The 17486-nt window shown below is 34.0% G+C and overlaps 1 protein-coding gene across 2 annotated transcripts; it reads right to left on the bottom strand.

The window, feature by feature from the left end:
• Positions 1 to 2776: 2776 nt before the first annotated feature.
• Positions 2777 to 17276, bottom strand: LOC149561761 (pentatricopeptide repeat-containing protein At4g13650-like). 2 transcript variants are annotated; one of them, XM_089825309.1, is made up of 4 exons: positions 14923 to 17276; positions 14218 to 14783; positions 14012 to 14077; positions 2777 to 2955 (listed from the first exon to the last, which is right to left on the bottom strand). In XM_089825309.1, exons 1-2 carry the CDS (start codon positions 17056 to 17058, stop codon positions 14751 to 14753), a joined length of 2169 nt encoding a protein of 722 aa, XP_089681435.1. In that variant the 5' UTR covers positions 17059 to 17276; the 3' UTR covers positions 2777 to 2955; positions 14012 to 14077; positions 14218 to 14750. The 2 variants fall into 2 exon arrangements, with proteins under 2 accessions (XP_089681435.1, XP_089681433.1); XM_089825307.1 differs by lacking the exon at positions 2777 to 2955 and having other exon boundaries at positions 13722 to 14077; positions 14218 to 17276.
• Positions 17277 to 17486: the final 210 nt, after the last annotated feature.

The raw sequence follows: 17486 nt of genomic DNA on the forward strand, positions 1-17486 counted from the left end.
GTCTAGATTATGGAGGTTCAGCAGTTGTATTGCTTGAATACTCCAAAAACATCAATAATTTACCCTATTTTATGCCCAAATAAGATTTCATCAAAATCATCATCTTCTTCCACCGGTTCCCCCTTCACATTCTCACAACCTACAGAGATGGGATTGGATGCCTCTCTATACAATTTTCAAACACCTGTGCCATAAAATCACCTTCTCTAAACAAGAACTACTGTTCTTACTTCTTGTATTCAGTTTCTTGTGACTCTTCATGTTTTTCTGCCTGGATTTTACACCTTTAAGTTCAATTTTCTTTCAAATCCAATCAGGGCTTTTCTGTTCATCAAGATTCTCTGAATTGAATTGAAATTTCTTAGGACTCTTTAGCGCATGCTTTCCTACTGCAACCATGGCACTGGGAAAACATCAATGTATTAAATGCAAACATATGCCTCATCCAAACTATTTGTATTACTTTCTCAATGGGTATTTAACGTTCTAAGAACCACAAACTTGCATTATAAAGTTTAAATCACCATAGGTGTTGTAGCTAAACAATTTAGTCCTCAAGAAGAGCTAAACACTTTAATTAATTGTTCCCTTTTCTAATTTAATGTAATTGGATATTACTATGATGTGATAATGCAAACTGTAGGTAACTGGTAGAAAATTGAGAAGATCCAGCATTAGAAGCAAACTCAGAAGTACATATATGGAATTAGGATACAAAGAACATGTTATTAACACCTAGAGCTGAAAATGTAAAACTATGGAGATATGTGACCTCATCATGTAGGTATCTTCATTAGACGAGACATCAAAGTTTAGATTAGAGAGCTTTGTAGATCTTTCCCACTTAAGTTTAGCTTAAAGTGTCTGACAAGTAAGCTAATCAACATAGTCCAAGTTTTCGCTTGTTCAAAGCCTAGGACTATGTATCTTAGTCTATCCCACGCAATTCCTTTCAATTGTCAAATCTTTAACTGGCACACATAAAAGAGGAATTTTTGTTTTGTTTTGTATAAGATATTTCCTTAATCAATTGTCATATTTTAACTTTGCAACTTTGGTGCTTTGTGTGGCACCCCATTTTACATGAAAACAAATATAAACATCAACAATAAAATTTTACTATTTAAAATTTAAAATTAATAACATTCCATCACTATAGCTTGTTTCTAGGTTTTTTCCCCCTTTTATGTGTTTTGTTTTTTGATGTTCTTGAACTTCAGTTACTAGATTGCTTTTTTTTGTTGGTTCACTAAACTTTGGTTGACATCTTGTTGAATTGGGTTTTATGGTCCCTTTAATTATCTGTCCTTGATAAAACAAAATCCAACATTTGATAATTAATTAAACAAAAATTGTTAGACATGTGACTCAAAAGTGTTTGAACATTATGAATTGAATCCACTATTATAAAATTCTAATATATAAAACAACTACGAAATATAACAACTACCCTCAGTTGCTACTAATTTTTTAAAATGTGAATGATTAACTTATTTTGCAAATTACTTTCCATTTAATTTAGAGGTGGTGATTATTAAACTCCTTCGTCACCATGGCAGCACCAACGCAATATCATACTTCATGTTGACTCATGAGAGTGTTTAGTTTTCATAACTAGGGTCATCCATAGACCCAAACCTAAGCCACAAGGATCACTCTAGATGAGCCTGCCTACATATCCTCTTGTGGGAAGCCAGAAGCTTGTAGTTCACACTTATAGGGAGCTCACTCTCCCCTCTTGATGAGATCTTTGACCTCATTAATCATGTCCATTAATTAGGGATTCTATGAACTTAGTCCAATCCCTTAAAAGATATTGATTGCAATAAGGTGATAGTTCCATACCCCTTATTATCACTATTCAGCTTACCAACTCCATGCATACACATGAGGGTCATATCAAAAATCACACACAGTGATTATCTCGAGTATGCATCTTATATACAACGAACTAGCTCATACACATTATAAGTACACAATCTGACCAACTTGCCATACATCACATACGTAGAAAGTAGATTTGCCAATACATCGCAATACGATGTTGACTGACTCATAAATGAATCACGAGACAACAGTTATGGTTCATATAAGCACCATGAATAAGATAGTGATTGGCTCTTGAAGAGATCACAAAAAATATGATAATTGCCTCATAGTCAATGACTAACCATCCCCTCTCCATAGTGCATCCTAGAAAAAGGTATATTGGTGTATTGCACTCTAGATTGTGGGTTCCATTTCTTTCCTTGGTCTTTTGCTCTAGTAGATACTTGGGAAGATAATTTGGTGCATCCCATACTACCCCATTCTTAACCCAACAGGGTGGAGTATACCATTTCCACATCAAACTATACCACAATCATAATATAAGGTTGATCCAACTATCACCTACCTATCCATCATTAGAAATTATCTTCCATGCAGTCCATAGGTCAACTAAGCAATGAGGACATAAATTACCGACATGAAATTGGCCCCCAGATCCACATGCTCCTAGCGAAATCAGTCCAATTCCTTAGATCAATGCAAGTACTCCTTGCCTACATGCAACTGGCACTAATCATTTGCGAGCTTGAGGGTACGGTTGGTAGTCTACCGGCATTGTAATGCTACCACATAAAACAAAATAAATAAAAATGAAACCATGAACATGCATAATGAACCATAGAAAAAAAAAAAATTATTTTTTTATTTTTTTTAATTTAAACATATTAGAAGAACAAGAACAATGGTTGAGTCACTCTCAATTCGAAGACCTCAAAATAGAAGAAGATATCATCCAAATAAATTTCCATAACGATGTTAACACATAAAGAATTCAGTACAATAATGAAGTACAATATCATTCTTAGACGCCTATGTCCAACATATGGACTCTACAAGTATCAAATTATGATTCAAGAAGTAACTTCAACAGTCATCCTTAGCTACTTGTTATTCAACTTGAAACACCTGAAACACACACAAAAATGCAACACAACACAAAGAGGGCTTAGTACATACTGAGTTAAAAGACGTAGTCCCCTGCATACGTGTTTAAATAAACATATACAAAACCATAATGCAGATATCAGAACCACATAACATAGTGCAATTCTAAAATTAATATGCAAGAAGTAACCATCTTCTTAACAATGCAAAATTAAACTCGCACTAAGAATAACCAGTAAATGAATCATATATATACTGAGGTGTCATCACTATGGTGCTAAGATACTGCATCCGTATATGGTAAGCTCATAGACAACACATAGTGGAATGCTCTATGGTATTCGTGAGATGACGAAATAGAGACTTGCCTTGTTCTCCGTACTTAACCTTACTGGTTAAAGTCATAGGTAAGACCAATTATCTTTTGTATATAATTAACCCACCCAATTCATCTTAAAATTATCACTGAATTAATTAACTGAATAGGATAAATCGATATTCAGCCACCTAAATATACGTTCATTACAGCTATCCTTAAAATACACATCAAACAGATATTCTAAGAATGCACATGCAACGAATAATAGTCAGATTTCACATGATATTACATTCTTCATCTTTTAAAATCTCATCTTCTACTACCAAACTGGAAAGTAAACTTAGGTTATTTTAACAACAGAAATAAATACTAGAATATTACGATCTCGTAAATATAACTAAATTGTTACATCAGTTTAATGATATTTACCAGTCGTAGTACTATACTACTTATTTCTACTGTTATAACAAACTAAACTTATCCTTCGAATTGGCCAAGATAATAATACAATGCACATATGATATTCTCGCTTTGAATAACATATCATCAAACACATATATCATAAATCCATCTTTTCCATTGAAACAATCTCCAATTCAATATTGGACATAAAAACATCATTAAAATAATAGATTTCCAATTCGCACACATATAATTTTCATCTCAAAAACATAATATAAATACTACTGGCATATCTAAAATGCTTCAAAACAAATCCAATAAAATCATGTCTAACAATTCCCAACAGCATACAGTTAACTTAATTTTTTTTTGCTGTGTTGTTGTTTTAAAACAAAAAGAACATAATCGATGATACCGAGTGTTCATACAAACTCATTTCCAAATTGCCAATAGCAAGTTCTGACCCATGGACAACATACTTACTATTTAGAATCTCTGAAATACTAATAACTAGATGCGACACTAAATAACCTATTACCAGTTTATGCAACCTCATGAACTGATATAAAGGAATTCGAACCATACAACAATGTTTAGACAGTGTATTGGCTGTTATACATGGAAATTTTCAAACATTCAATAACCATAAAGATGCTATGCTAATAACATGTTAATTCAACATTGTTTTGGTTTCATACTAACTATTCGACAAAATGCCTCTGCCCTCGACTATGTTCATGAGCCGGTAATTTAAAGCAAACTCAAGACTGAGGCCGAGCCACTCACATTTTACTATAAAATACCAAGTGCGCTTGAGATATGGGTTCTCACAGAGCTCATCCCAATGGGAGCCCAAAACCTATTTGTTAATACACAACAGCCAGCAAGCTAACTGCCGCAACCATGTGTTTCTCACAGGACTCAACTCGGTGGAAAACACATATTTGGGGCAAAGCCCCAATTAAATATACATGTAGCAACATCCAATTTAATATCTCCATAACTCCACATTCAAAGGTGGATATATACAGAGCTAAGCATTGCACACCGTGCTATGCTCTGCATATACCCATCCTTGAGTGTAAATAAACATCATGTAAAACTGATAACCAGTTACAACATGCTAATCAAAATCACAATGAAACTGTAAACAGAGAGAGAGAGAGAGAGTAGGGTAAGAAATTGCCCCTACGTGAATATGGAAGATGGAAAATACTTCTGCAATATAACTCGATGCCAAAGCCCCAAAAGCCACGTCCAAAACTGGTAAGCAATCTCTACAATGCCAACAAACATAACTCGCAAATGACTTCACAATGGGGTGAAGCAGAAGAACCCAACAAAACAACAGACAACTTCTGATGAGTAACTTCATCGAGCTTAACCAAATATGCAAGTTTCCCTTCCAACCAACACCCTTCATTATGTCGATACCTCAGCAACAAGATCACAGATGTTAAACCAAATAGAGCAATGCGGCCAAGTTCCCGGCCCAAATTCTGCAAAAAATCCAACTTCACGAAAAGAAATGGCCAACCAAACCCTTAGTGCCATCATTCCTCATAAACAAGCATTCAATTCAACTGCGACACTTCACAGGACCGTGCACAAGACAGTTACAAAGCCACCGCCATGTTTGGCTTTCAACACAATGAATATGTTTTTCCTCCTTCATGACATTCGATACCCGTTTAGGGTTACATGATACTAAGAGGTAATTAAACCCTTTTAAAATAGAAAATGTTTATGCCAATCACAACTTAGGGTATTTAGCCCCCTTTTAGTAACAAATATATATATGAAATGCAAACTGCGGTTCTTTTAAATAACAATTAATATCAGTCATGAAAACAAAACCATCTCAAGGTTATAAGTATTTAGAGAAATTTAATCCATTTACAGCATATGCCTATATTCTATACTGAAAACAAATCCAATGAAATAATTCGACCCCTTCTCAGTCACACGTACATAAATACAATGACAAATTCTAAATATATTTATACAGCATATTAACATTCAAATTAAACATACAATATATTTACTTTCTTTCCAAAGCATTCAAACACAGAATGCAGTTTACATTGGGTTAAAAACATAATGAACATAATCGATACCCAATCAACATGCAAATATTTATATGCCAGTTTCAAATCACAAAATCCTAAATTTCATTCACTACTAATAAAATAGTTCTAAACAGAAAATAAGTTCAGCATAAGTCTCGTGTTTCAAGGACAGTAATATAACCAAGTTCTTCAGAAATACAAACACAACAACTGAAAGGAACTTATAACAACAAGGTCCTAATTTGCAGAATAACCCGAAGTAGTGGTCAGGCATGACAGGCATAGTACGCTCCTTGACAACTATCAATCCTGCGCAGATAAGCTTATCTTAAGTAGATAAGCTTATCTTAAGCAAGTCATAAGATTTATCCTTCAATGATCACCTCAAATGGAGTGGACTAGTCTATGTGCTAGAGGAATACTTACCTCTACCTATGCCCTCATAGGGTCCTAACTCCATTCATAGTCATAAAAGTCAGCGCATGCACTTGGCTTAGCATTATAGCTAGAAGAGAGGATCCTAATTCAAAACAAGTACATCACAATTGAATGATCCATAAGGTCATGCACAGATACTTATAAGTCTAGGCTTAATATCTCAAACACATAGCTATTATATCGTACGAATGCATTAGGGCCTTGACTTGATACATAACATCAAGTAGATATTACCTATAAGGTAGTCATCTCAAATCATTTCCTAAATATTTATATTAAAGCACATTATGTATTAAATATTATTTATTAGGTTTTGTATCCCTTCCATAACCACTATTACGCATTACAGTCTCAACTGAAGCCTACTATAAAGGAAAGGTTACTCAAGGATTAGCTCCAATCCCTAGAGGTATCCCCACCTAAACCCTCCCCTGCGGACTTGAAGTAACAAGGGTATCCTTCAACCAAGTGTCGCCTATGTTCTTGCTTCCAAATAGATCAAAGTTAAATGTATTTCTCCTCACAAAGCTTCTCAAAGGATACTTACACGCAAGGTCCTATATCCATGGTTTCATTGATTTTTTCCCTTAATGAGGACTTCATTAAGTACTATCACACCCCAATAAGATTTCTTTACATGGCACCCAACACTTAATAGTTCTTAACTATAGACAAGGAATTCTAACACCATTCCTTGATTTGGCATGCCTAAACTATAATACTTCCATCTAAGGATATTAAGATTTTCCTCTAAGCATTGCCACCTTAATTGTTCATAATCTAACAAGAGTATTCTAAAACTTATTGTAGGATCATCTATACCAAACACTCCACCTTTGTTACACATAATTCAACAATTATACAAAGCACCAAAAGTCTAAATAGGTCGATGGCTACAGTATGCACAAATGATAAAATACATTTACAAACCCCAATTAGGTAGGGTTTTTTAGCCATTGCCTCAAAAAATAATGGCATCACACTAGAAATCATTAGGTCATACTGTGGAATTATTGATCAAATATTTACACTATAATAATATGTAAGGATCGCGATGAAACCAAGAGTGTAGCATTCTATTTTAAAGTTGAAATATAAATTAAATCTTGCCTCTCAAACCAACCTAATTGCATAATGAGTTTAGATTGATTTCCAATATAATATATAGGCTTTGGTACTTGTTTTTCTACACAACAATAAAATGCTACTAAAGTTATAATTAAAGGATCCACTGTCTTTGTCGCTTTATTGGCAATAGTGATGACTATCTTTAAGCATAATCAATGTCCAAGTCATACTTGAGGCCAACGAGGGGCCCTATATTCTTTACATGATCAAATGAAGAGGTGGAGTCAAATATAAATAATAATATTCCTAACCCGAAGATCTTGTTTCGATTATGGTGCAGCCCAATACCCTAATATTAGTTAGGTATGTGGTCTAGATAATGTTAATACTTGTCATTTATATCAACTATGACTTGATTGGTTAGTTGTAAAGGACTTCATGTGATCACTATGTAGGTACATCTAATTATTGCTAGTATCGAGTTTAACACATTTTCCTTGACAGAAGGTCATTACATATATTTAGAAGTTGTTATATTTTAAATCATATGCTAAGATATTTCAATCACAAATCAATTTCTAGAGTATAATAACTACACATTAAGATACGTTGAAGTGACATTTCTTTAAGTATCCAATAAAAACATAACGAACTAGTACATGAATATCCCTTACTAGGCATGGAACTTAAGTCTCAGATTACAAGCAATAACAAGGAACCAAGTAAACTAAATATGGATTACATCAATGAGCCTAACCAAGGTGGCCAAGGAGAGGAACATAGGCGTGGTGTCCTCTTCTTAAGTATTTAGCCATAAATCATGTATAATTTATTAAAAAATTAACACCATGATAGTGAAAAAGGAAATATAAATCAATGAATCAATTCTTTGAACTTACCCTAGTAATTTTATAATTATAATTTTTATCCGCAACTTTAATTATATTTCCAACCTAAATCTGTAAAAATTTTACATTTGTATATATCTTGCCTTGTTATAAATCTATTGGGCCATTTCCAAAATATTATATTTCTTCATCCATACTAGAAATTTATAGATTCCTATAAGAAACTGCCTTAGCCTCATTACATATTTAGCTATCTCTAGGACATATAAGACAAGTTTGATCACTTGAATCATAGGGTAAGTATAATGTTATTAACACTTACATGCAATTACGAGGCATTGCATATACATAAGTGTTTAATTGTAGATATAATTTGAGAAGTGCACTCATAAGAGCATATCCTCCCATCAAATATTACATAAGTAGCTGAATTAAGATTCAACAATTAACAAAGTCCAATAGAGTCCAACAATTAAATAAAATTTATATGGCATTGAACTGTTTGATAAAATGCCTTGAGGAAAAGAGATTTAAACAATGTTTAGAATCAAGAGTCTCAATGGCTTTTAAACTAATGACTCTACTGGATGTGCAATCTCAAGCTCTTCTAATATATTCACAACTTTACTTAAAGTGATGCACACGAGAAAGTATCAACATAATTTGTTAATCTTGAATTGAGTAAAATTTAAATTACATATATCTTCAAAAGAATTATGGAGAGATGTACTTATCTTTAGGGATGACTATAAAAGTGAAGCCTCGGCCTTAATCACTAAAATGCCCTCCTCAGACTTTGACAAGAAAGTCAATACTTCTATCATTTCTCAGACCTGGGGAACACCCTTCTCTTTTCTTTTCTCATCTCTACTTTACTATTTTGTAGGATACTCAATACAAATTTGTTGAAGAGTCTTTCGTAACTCTCAAGAAAATTTCAGTGGGAGGCGCAAAGCCAAATTCCTTGCTAGTATCCTCCCGACTTCAAAGAGAACGTTATATTAGAGGATTATGACTGCAAGATACGCAACCCCAAAATGATTTCTTTTGGGAAGGCATCTGAAGATTTCAAGCAACAGTCGTTGAAGTTTTAAGGATTAACATCAAACACCAATGGACAAAGGCAACCAACATCATACAATAATTCATAGCTCCATAATAGATTTTTTCTCTCACCCCCCAATTGTGACTTATTCTCCTACCCTTCCATTCCAAAAATAAAGTAGTTGTATGGTTTTTATAATGGCAGGTTATGCACAACTGGTTTATCCCAAAGGCTTTACAAAACATTCTAGCAAATTTAGTTGGCAAACATAAAGCCAAATTATTTGCCACTGTCTTCCCAACTTGTACTAAAATTGAAGCTATCAAACATGTTATGGGTATATGTCAAGTAGAATTCCCCCATAGTGAAGATTGGTTGAGGATTTGTGTTGGTCAAGAGATGTTTGCAATCACCCTCTGGACCATTTGAACACAACAAGCCCCCCCTTCTGTGCACCATTCCTTGACTCTTATGCAAAGAAACTCATCAAAATGGCGAAGGCCTCCCATGTTGTCCTTTATTGCTTGTTTTTCAAATAATGGGTGCCCATGCCTTCACATGGTGTTTGTATTGGCACCATGTCTCATGTCCTTTACTGAAGCAAGACTTTTTGATAGTTTATTTTCAATTATTTTCACACTTATACGGCTTAGCAAAGTTGTCACTAATGGGGATGTGACACAAATGTCAATGTTTTTTTAATATAGTTGTAAACAAAGATTGTAAACAAAGCTTTGATGTGACATATGGAATTTAACCTTACTAGCATTTACTATGGATTCAACAAACACAAAACTATTCAATCTCTATCTTATCAAAAGAAATTTAATAGTTATTACCACTAGTTAGGTTTGCAACAAGTTGATAGATTATAGTCATTTTGTGAAGCCTTGCCTCGACCCATCATAGCATAATTGATAAATTATTATTTTGATACTCATGACTCGATATGTCGAGACACTATCGGATACACTAAACATTATTATGTTATTTTATGTTGTGTGATGTTTTACTTTCAGATGTTTAAATATGTTATTTAATGTTTTATGAACATGTATACTGATGAAATAGTATAGAAAGTGAATGCAGAATTAACACTTTGGTTATGCAATTTTAATGGTAAAGAATATGAGTAGAAACGAGATAAACAACTAGTTATTTGAAAGATGGATGTTTTAATTTATGTGATTTCTCTAATAAGTTTTATGTCTGTGTGTGTGTGTGTGCATGTGTGATTTTCTTGAGCTACTGATGTGTGCAATGAGTGTGGAGGATATTTTAGCTAGGAAATCTAATGGAGAATCGGAACTGAACCCTATGTACCATTTGTGGAAACCAAGGTTGAGTCTAACAAAAGATGTAAACCCCATTGTTTGTATTTTATTTGTATCGTGAGTTGAATGAATGTATCATTCTATAATCTTTAAATATTAATGTTTTGTAACAGTGATTTTATAGAGTCATTTGACACTCATGACTCATATATGCATTTCAGCTTGATAGTTAGGATTAATCGAGTAACCTAAAGATCTAAGTTGGATTAGGTTAGTTACCTTTTTGCTAATTAGTTAGTAATCGAAATTAATTACCCTAATCAAGATTGGTGATTAATTTGCATTTTTTAGGGTTGTTATAAAGTCCAAAATTTTCTAGCATTTTGATAGGTCCTAATTAGTCCTAAAGGGCAAAAATCATAAAAGTTAAGTACCTAAGGGGTATGGGTATGGGTTGGGGGCATTTTCCACCCCTCTAGCCCCTTTTGTTGGCTTTTATGGTCCCCCAAATATCACATTTTTGCTTTATTGCGAAAATTGAATGTTTTCACCATGAGTTGGATAAGTTTGACTCCACCTTGAGGTTAGCTTTATGATAAGTTGAGTTAGAAGACTCTAGAACTTTTAGGCAAGTGGGGGAGTTATTACGTTTGGAAAGTGGTTGAGTTAGTATCTTATTTAGAGGCAAATTTGAGAGAGAATGAGTGTTCACCCAACCTCTAGTTTTAGAGAGCAATTCAGGATTGAAGGGGAAGGAGAAGGAAGGGAAGCTCATCTCAAATTGTTCAATTGCCATAACCTTATTTTGAAGGTAGGAACCCTTCAAGTTCTTTCGGTGCATGTTGTGTTTCATGCTTAAGTCATTTTGTTTGCATATGCATGTTCGTATGTTTGTTGAATATGTTTGGAAGGGATTGAAATGGGTTTTTCTTAAATGTTTTTCCCTTGTATTTTGCTTTGATTTTCGAAGGGATTGTATAGGTTGTATTGGCATTACTCACCCTTGGATAGGGCAGAAATGACCATGTACGGGAGGAGGTCTTTAGTTGGACTCCGACAGTGCAGAGTCTCTTCTCAGGACGAGAAGAGGGAAAAAGAAAGTAGGGTGTTACGGGCCTCTACTCGTCAACACAAACCACGTTTTGAGTTTTGGAATTTAAGGAATGGAAGAACGAAAGTTCTTGAGTTTATAGCCCTGAAAGGGCACCTGTTATGGTGTTGTTTCTGACGTCTTTTGTTGGAAAAATCCACCTTCTCCCTAGTTTGGTTCAATGTTGAACCTATTGTGCAAACCTGGATGGGAGTGAATGTTTGAAATTGTCTTCATGTTAAGTTTGGTTGTCTTCCGATCAGTTTTTGTTCTCTCCGTGATCATCTTGATGTGTTGCAGACTTCGTAATAGTTCCCTTGTTATGGAGCCAATGAGGAAATTCAAAATTGTTATTACAATTCAATTTTGTTGGGAGATTTCTCCTTGGGATAGAAATCCTATGCAAAAATGTTTTTTTTTTAACTTATTGTGGAAATGGCTATGATGTTGGGTATTCTTCCTAGTTATTTCCCGACGAAGCCTTTGAATCAAGTAGTTCAATTAAAAAAAAGAGTAATATTCTTGCTTATGAGATTTTCGTATTTCAATTTTGCATATGTTTACTTGAAAATGGATAAAATGATGTTTCACTCTTCCTGCGTCATTCATATGTCTCGTAATCATATTCATTGATTTAGATTAATTAGATGAAATATAATTATGCAATTATAAGTTCAAAATATGTTAAAGGAAATTTAATGTTATGATTGGGACTTCAATTCATTTTCGTGATTATTAGGAGACAAAATAATCTTACATTGTTGTTAAAACAAATTATTTAACCCTATGTTATAAATCCAATTAGAAAAAAATAATATACCTCCTTGTCATCAAAAAATAATTTGTATTCAAAATTAACACTTGACAAAAAAATCGACTATCAAAAATACCCTCTAGAGCAAAAATGCTCTTTGGATTTTGTATGTGGAAAAAGTTAATTGTCTTTCCTACAACAGAGCATCTAAAAGATTCCTCAAATATCTTTTTTAGACTTATCTTATATATTTAAATAAAAAGAAAAATAAAACAAGATTTATTAATATCATATTAAAAAAAAAATCCTAAGCCCATTCTAAGTTCTACCTAATAAACTTTAAACACTAAATACTACCCCCCCTACTCCTAAGTATTAATAAAGTGTTAGTTAAAGTTACTTGTTATAATTTAGTTTTAGATATAGGGTGTTTTAGTTAGTTTTAATTTGAAGTAATTTATATGTTAGTATTTAATTTTAGGATATTAATTAGTTTAATTTAAAAGTTTAAATTTGGATTTAGTATAAATTAGATGGTGTTAAAATATTAGTTTGACATATCATTTATATTATTATTTTGCCTTAGTTTAGAATTAAAAGATGTTTTATTGTGTTAAGTTAAATAAAGTTTAATTATATGTATGATAGATGTGATGTTATATCAATTAGTGAGTTCTTTTTATTTCAAACGTTTCGAATAATTAGAGTTCTATGATTTTAATATGTCAAAATAATTAGATTTGTATTTATTTAAATTGTTATCCGAATGATTTAAATGTATCGTTCATTAATATTTTAAAAGTAAACAAAAGTGACAATGTGTTAAATCTTTTAATAAATTGAAATTGGATTGTTTAAATTAATTATTCGATTTAATAATGAAAGTTTAATTAAACGATCTATTCCTACATGTTGTTTTTAAAACTAAGATGTAGTCTTAGGTATCGATAGGGGAAAATTTATCTACTTTGCAACATCCCCATAGTTTAACTAGTAAATCAAACATAGTAAACTTTATCAAAACCCCTTATCAGCTTAGTGGTGTTATTAATCTTTAAAAAAAAAATTAAAAAAATTGTGTGTTTTTGCCCTGTATTTTGGGCATGACACATTTTGACTATATTATGAATATAATTGCAATTTTTTTATTCTTGTGCTTGTCTCCTATTGTGATCCTCTGAAATTCTTATAACCCTTAATCTTTATAATATTCTCTTGTTTTAAACATACTCCAAACACTTATGTAGCAATCTATTTAGCTCTTTCCAAACCAGCTTCAAATAATTGTCTAATTAATATTTATTTGTAACTCATTATGTAAAATTTTGTAATACCATGAATAAGCAATTAAAATGCGATATAAATTGTAAGTTTCATTTTAAATATACAAATGTTTACTTCTCCAGCATCAATCTATAATCACACTATGCAAAAAATAATTCAAGTTCTATGCTTATTTGTTAATTACAAGACACAATCAATTTCAATTTTTTTATTTTTTTACATATGAAGTATAGTAACTTTGCTCTAATCAAAACCAAAGAGATTAGAGGTAAAGTTGGATTAAAACATATTTATAAATAGACAAACAAAAAGATGTGAAGAAACATTAAAAATATCTGACCATAAATAAGACAAACTCTGCCTGCATTTATATAACTTACATATCTAATCTGAAATTTAATAATTGAACTAACAAAGACAAAAGAAATTATCATCTCCTATCTTCTACAAGTCAAATGCCTTTCCAGACTTTTAAGTATTCCTTACCTTTTTCTTGATTTTTCCCCACTCTCCATCTGCTCCAGCTTTTCATTTCATATGTAAGAAGATTTCCTGTAAACAATTCATGGAAAAACCCATGTTATGATATAAGAAATTGTTAACGAATACTCCCATATATATAACCAACAACATGATCTAGATTTCCATAAACTAAAAACACTCAACATTTCTCTAGAGACACAGAATAAAACCTTGTCCCTTCATTGATGCTACAGGTATGACATGATCAACTTCATTGGAGTGCAAACCCATTTTTTTGGATTGCTTTCTTTAGCATATCCAATAATCTCCGTGAGAATAAATTTGAAGTTTCATTGCAGTGCAAGCTCATTTTTCCGATTGCTTCATTCAGCACCACCAATAGCTGCAGGGAACTTGGAGAAATTTTCATTGCAGCAAGGCAAACAACACATACTCTTAAGGATTTTAGCAATTCCAATAGTTTGTTCCAAAGAGCATGTTAACGAACCAAAATTGCCAACTTTTCAGTATGGTAATAAATAAAAGTTATTTTCCCTTCCCCTCTTCCACATCATTGAATCTTTTGACTTTGAACATACTATGTTGTTTTCATCGGCCAGGCCAATTTAACCAAATTTGCATAGATCTCATGTGCCTGTGGGATGTGGGATGTCTGTTACACAAAAAGCATGTAGTATTTTATGGCTTTCAATCCAACTACATGCAGGGATCTTCTTAATTCCTCTATCTTTCATCAATTTCCTTACCATTTGAACTTCAACCCACCTGCCCATTTCTGCATAGATGTTTGAGAGAACAACATAAGTAGCAGCGTTCTGAGGATCCAAATCAAAAAGCATTGTTGCTGTAAATACTCCTAAGCCTATATTCATATGTGATCTACAGGCACCAAGAAAACATGTCCACACAATTACCAGAGGTTGAACTGGCATCTTGATGATAAAGTTTAAGGTGACCTCAAGATAGCCAGCACGAGCAAGAAGGTCGATCATACACACATAATGATCAACTGTAGGTGTAATGCAATAAGGGTTACTCATGTGGTTGAAGTACGTACAGCCCTCATTCACTAAACCTGCATGGCTGCAGGCACATAGAACACAAACAAAGGTGGCAATATCAGGGCATGTTCCAGAGAGCTTCATTAACTCAAAGATTGTAAGAGCATCCTTGCAGAGTCCGTTTTGTGCATATCCTGCAATCATTGTATTCCATGAGACCACATCTCTTTGAGGCATTCTATCAAACAGTTCACGTGACTTGTCAATGCTTCCACATTTTGCATACATGTCTACCAGAGCATTTCCAACTATAATATCAGACATAAATCCCTGTTCAATGATGCTTTGGTGGATGTCCATACCCTGCTCCAAAGCTCCCATTTTGGCACAGGCTGGGAGGATGCTCACAAAAGTTGTGGAGTCTGGCTTTATGCCTGCCAATCGCATTTGCTTGAAAGTTTCCAAAGCCTTTCCAACAAATCCATATTGTGCATATCCTGCAATCATGGCAGTCCATGAGACCACGTCTCGTTGGGGCAGTTTGTCAAACAGTTGATGCGCCCTCTCTATACTTCCACATTTTGCATACATGTCTACCAAAGCGTTTCCAACCATAATGTCTGATGATAATCCCCCTTCCACTATTCTTTGATGGATGTCCATACCCTGTTCCAAAACTCCCATTATGGCACATGCTGGAAGGATGCTGGCAAAGGTTGTGGAGTCTGGTTTTGCACCTGTCAATTGCATTTTCATGAAAGTTTCTAAAGCTTTTTCAACATATCCATTTTGATAATATCCTGCAATCATCGCAGTCCATGTGACCACATTTTTCTGAGATATTTTGTCAAACACTTCACATGCCTTGTCTATGTTTCCACATTTTGCATACATATCCACAAGTGCAGTTGCAAGTACAATATCTGATAAGATTCCACTGTCCTTTATGCTTTGATGGATGTCCATGCCCTGTTGCAAATCCCCCATTTTGGCACAGGCAAAGAGGACGCTGGCAAATGTTGTGGAGTTGGGTTTCGCACCTGCTATTTGCATTTGCTTGAAAGTTTTTAAAGCATTTTCAACAAACCCGTTTTGTGCATATCCTGCAATCATGGCGTTCCAAGAAACCACATCTCTTTGAGGCATTCTGTCAAACAGTTCACGTGCCTTGTCTACGCTTCCAAATTTTGAATACATGTCTACCAAGGCAGTTGCAAGTACAAAATCCAACGATATTCCTCTATCCTTAATGATTTCATGGATATACATACCCTGTTCCAGAGCTCCTGTTTTGGCGCAAGCAGTGAGGATGCTGGAAAAAGATGTGGAATTCGCCTTTACACCTGCCAAATGCATTTGCTTGAAAATTTCTAAAGCCTTTCCAACGAATCCAATTTGTGCATATCCAACAATCATGGCATTCCAGGAAATCATATTTTTTTCAGGCATTTTCTCGAAGAGTTCTCGTGCCTTATCTATGCTTCCACATTTTGCATACATGTCTACCAAGGCAGTGGAAACAACAACATCTGAGCAAATCCCCCTGTCCTTTATGCTCTGATGTATATGCATACCCAGTTCCAAAGCTCCCATTTTGGCACAGGCTGGGAGTACGCTGGCAAATGTGAACTGATCGGGTTGGAGACCTATTCGTTGCATTTGGTGAAACAGTGTGACTGCCTCGTGAGGATACCCATGCCTTCGGTATGCTGCAATAATCATATTCCATGACAAGATGTCTCGCTGTCTCATATCGTCAAACACTTTACGTGCATAGAACAAGCTTCCGCACTTGGCATACATGTTAATAAGCTTGTTATGAAAAGTTTTGTGCCCAGCAAAAGCAAATCGCCAGTGAGCAATGAAAGAGTGTACCCTTTCCCCTTGTGAAAGCGCATTCTTGAGAATACAGGTCTGCAATAATTGAAGATATGTAGAGGGATCTTCAGTGGGGTTGCGCGAAGTAAGCAGAATGTGCAGCGCCTCTTTCAATTGGCCCTCTCTACACAGTACTGTGAGACTGAGGTGGTTAGTGGATGGCACTTGCATTTTATGATTGTACCTGGGGTATAGAAAATGTAAAGCCGGGGAGGACTTTCAGTCGAACTGGATTCATCTCTGCTCCCGGGCCTTATGATCAGAGTAAAGAGAGTAGGTAGAAATTGCTAAACATTCTATCAATTATAGAATGGAGACAGTTGAGCTCTGTCAGATTCGATCCCTTCACCATTGTTCGTTTTCTCTTCGTACATTTATATTGTTATCTTTTAAAATTATTGTTGCATGTATATTGTGATTGTTAAAAAATTATTTATCCTCTCTTTCTTTTAGTCGTTTAAGCATTTTTGTATTTTTAAAATTTCCTTTTAACTTTCTAAATTTTCGAGTGCTTGATCACTGCGCAAAATGAGATTTGTGTAGGATATTCATTTCTCAAGGAAAAAATTATTTAATTTTTCACTTTTCTTTTTTTCTTT

This window comes from Cupressus sempervirens, chromosome 4, assembly GCF_028749045.1.
Source record: "Cupressus sempervirens isolate cs-2001-9-10 chromosome 4, ASM2874904v1, whole genome shotgun sequence".
NCBI classification, from domain to species: domain Eukaryota; kingdom Viridiplantae; phylum Streptophyta; class Pinopsida; order Cupressales; family Cupressaceae; genus Cupressus; species Cupressus sempervirens.

Bases quoted from the DNA above. Each gene is read 5' to 3' on its own strand.
- LOC149561761 (XM_089825307.1), bottom strand. From the start codon at position 17,058: ATGCAAGTGCCATCCACTAACCACCTCAGTCTCACAGTACTGTGTAGA.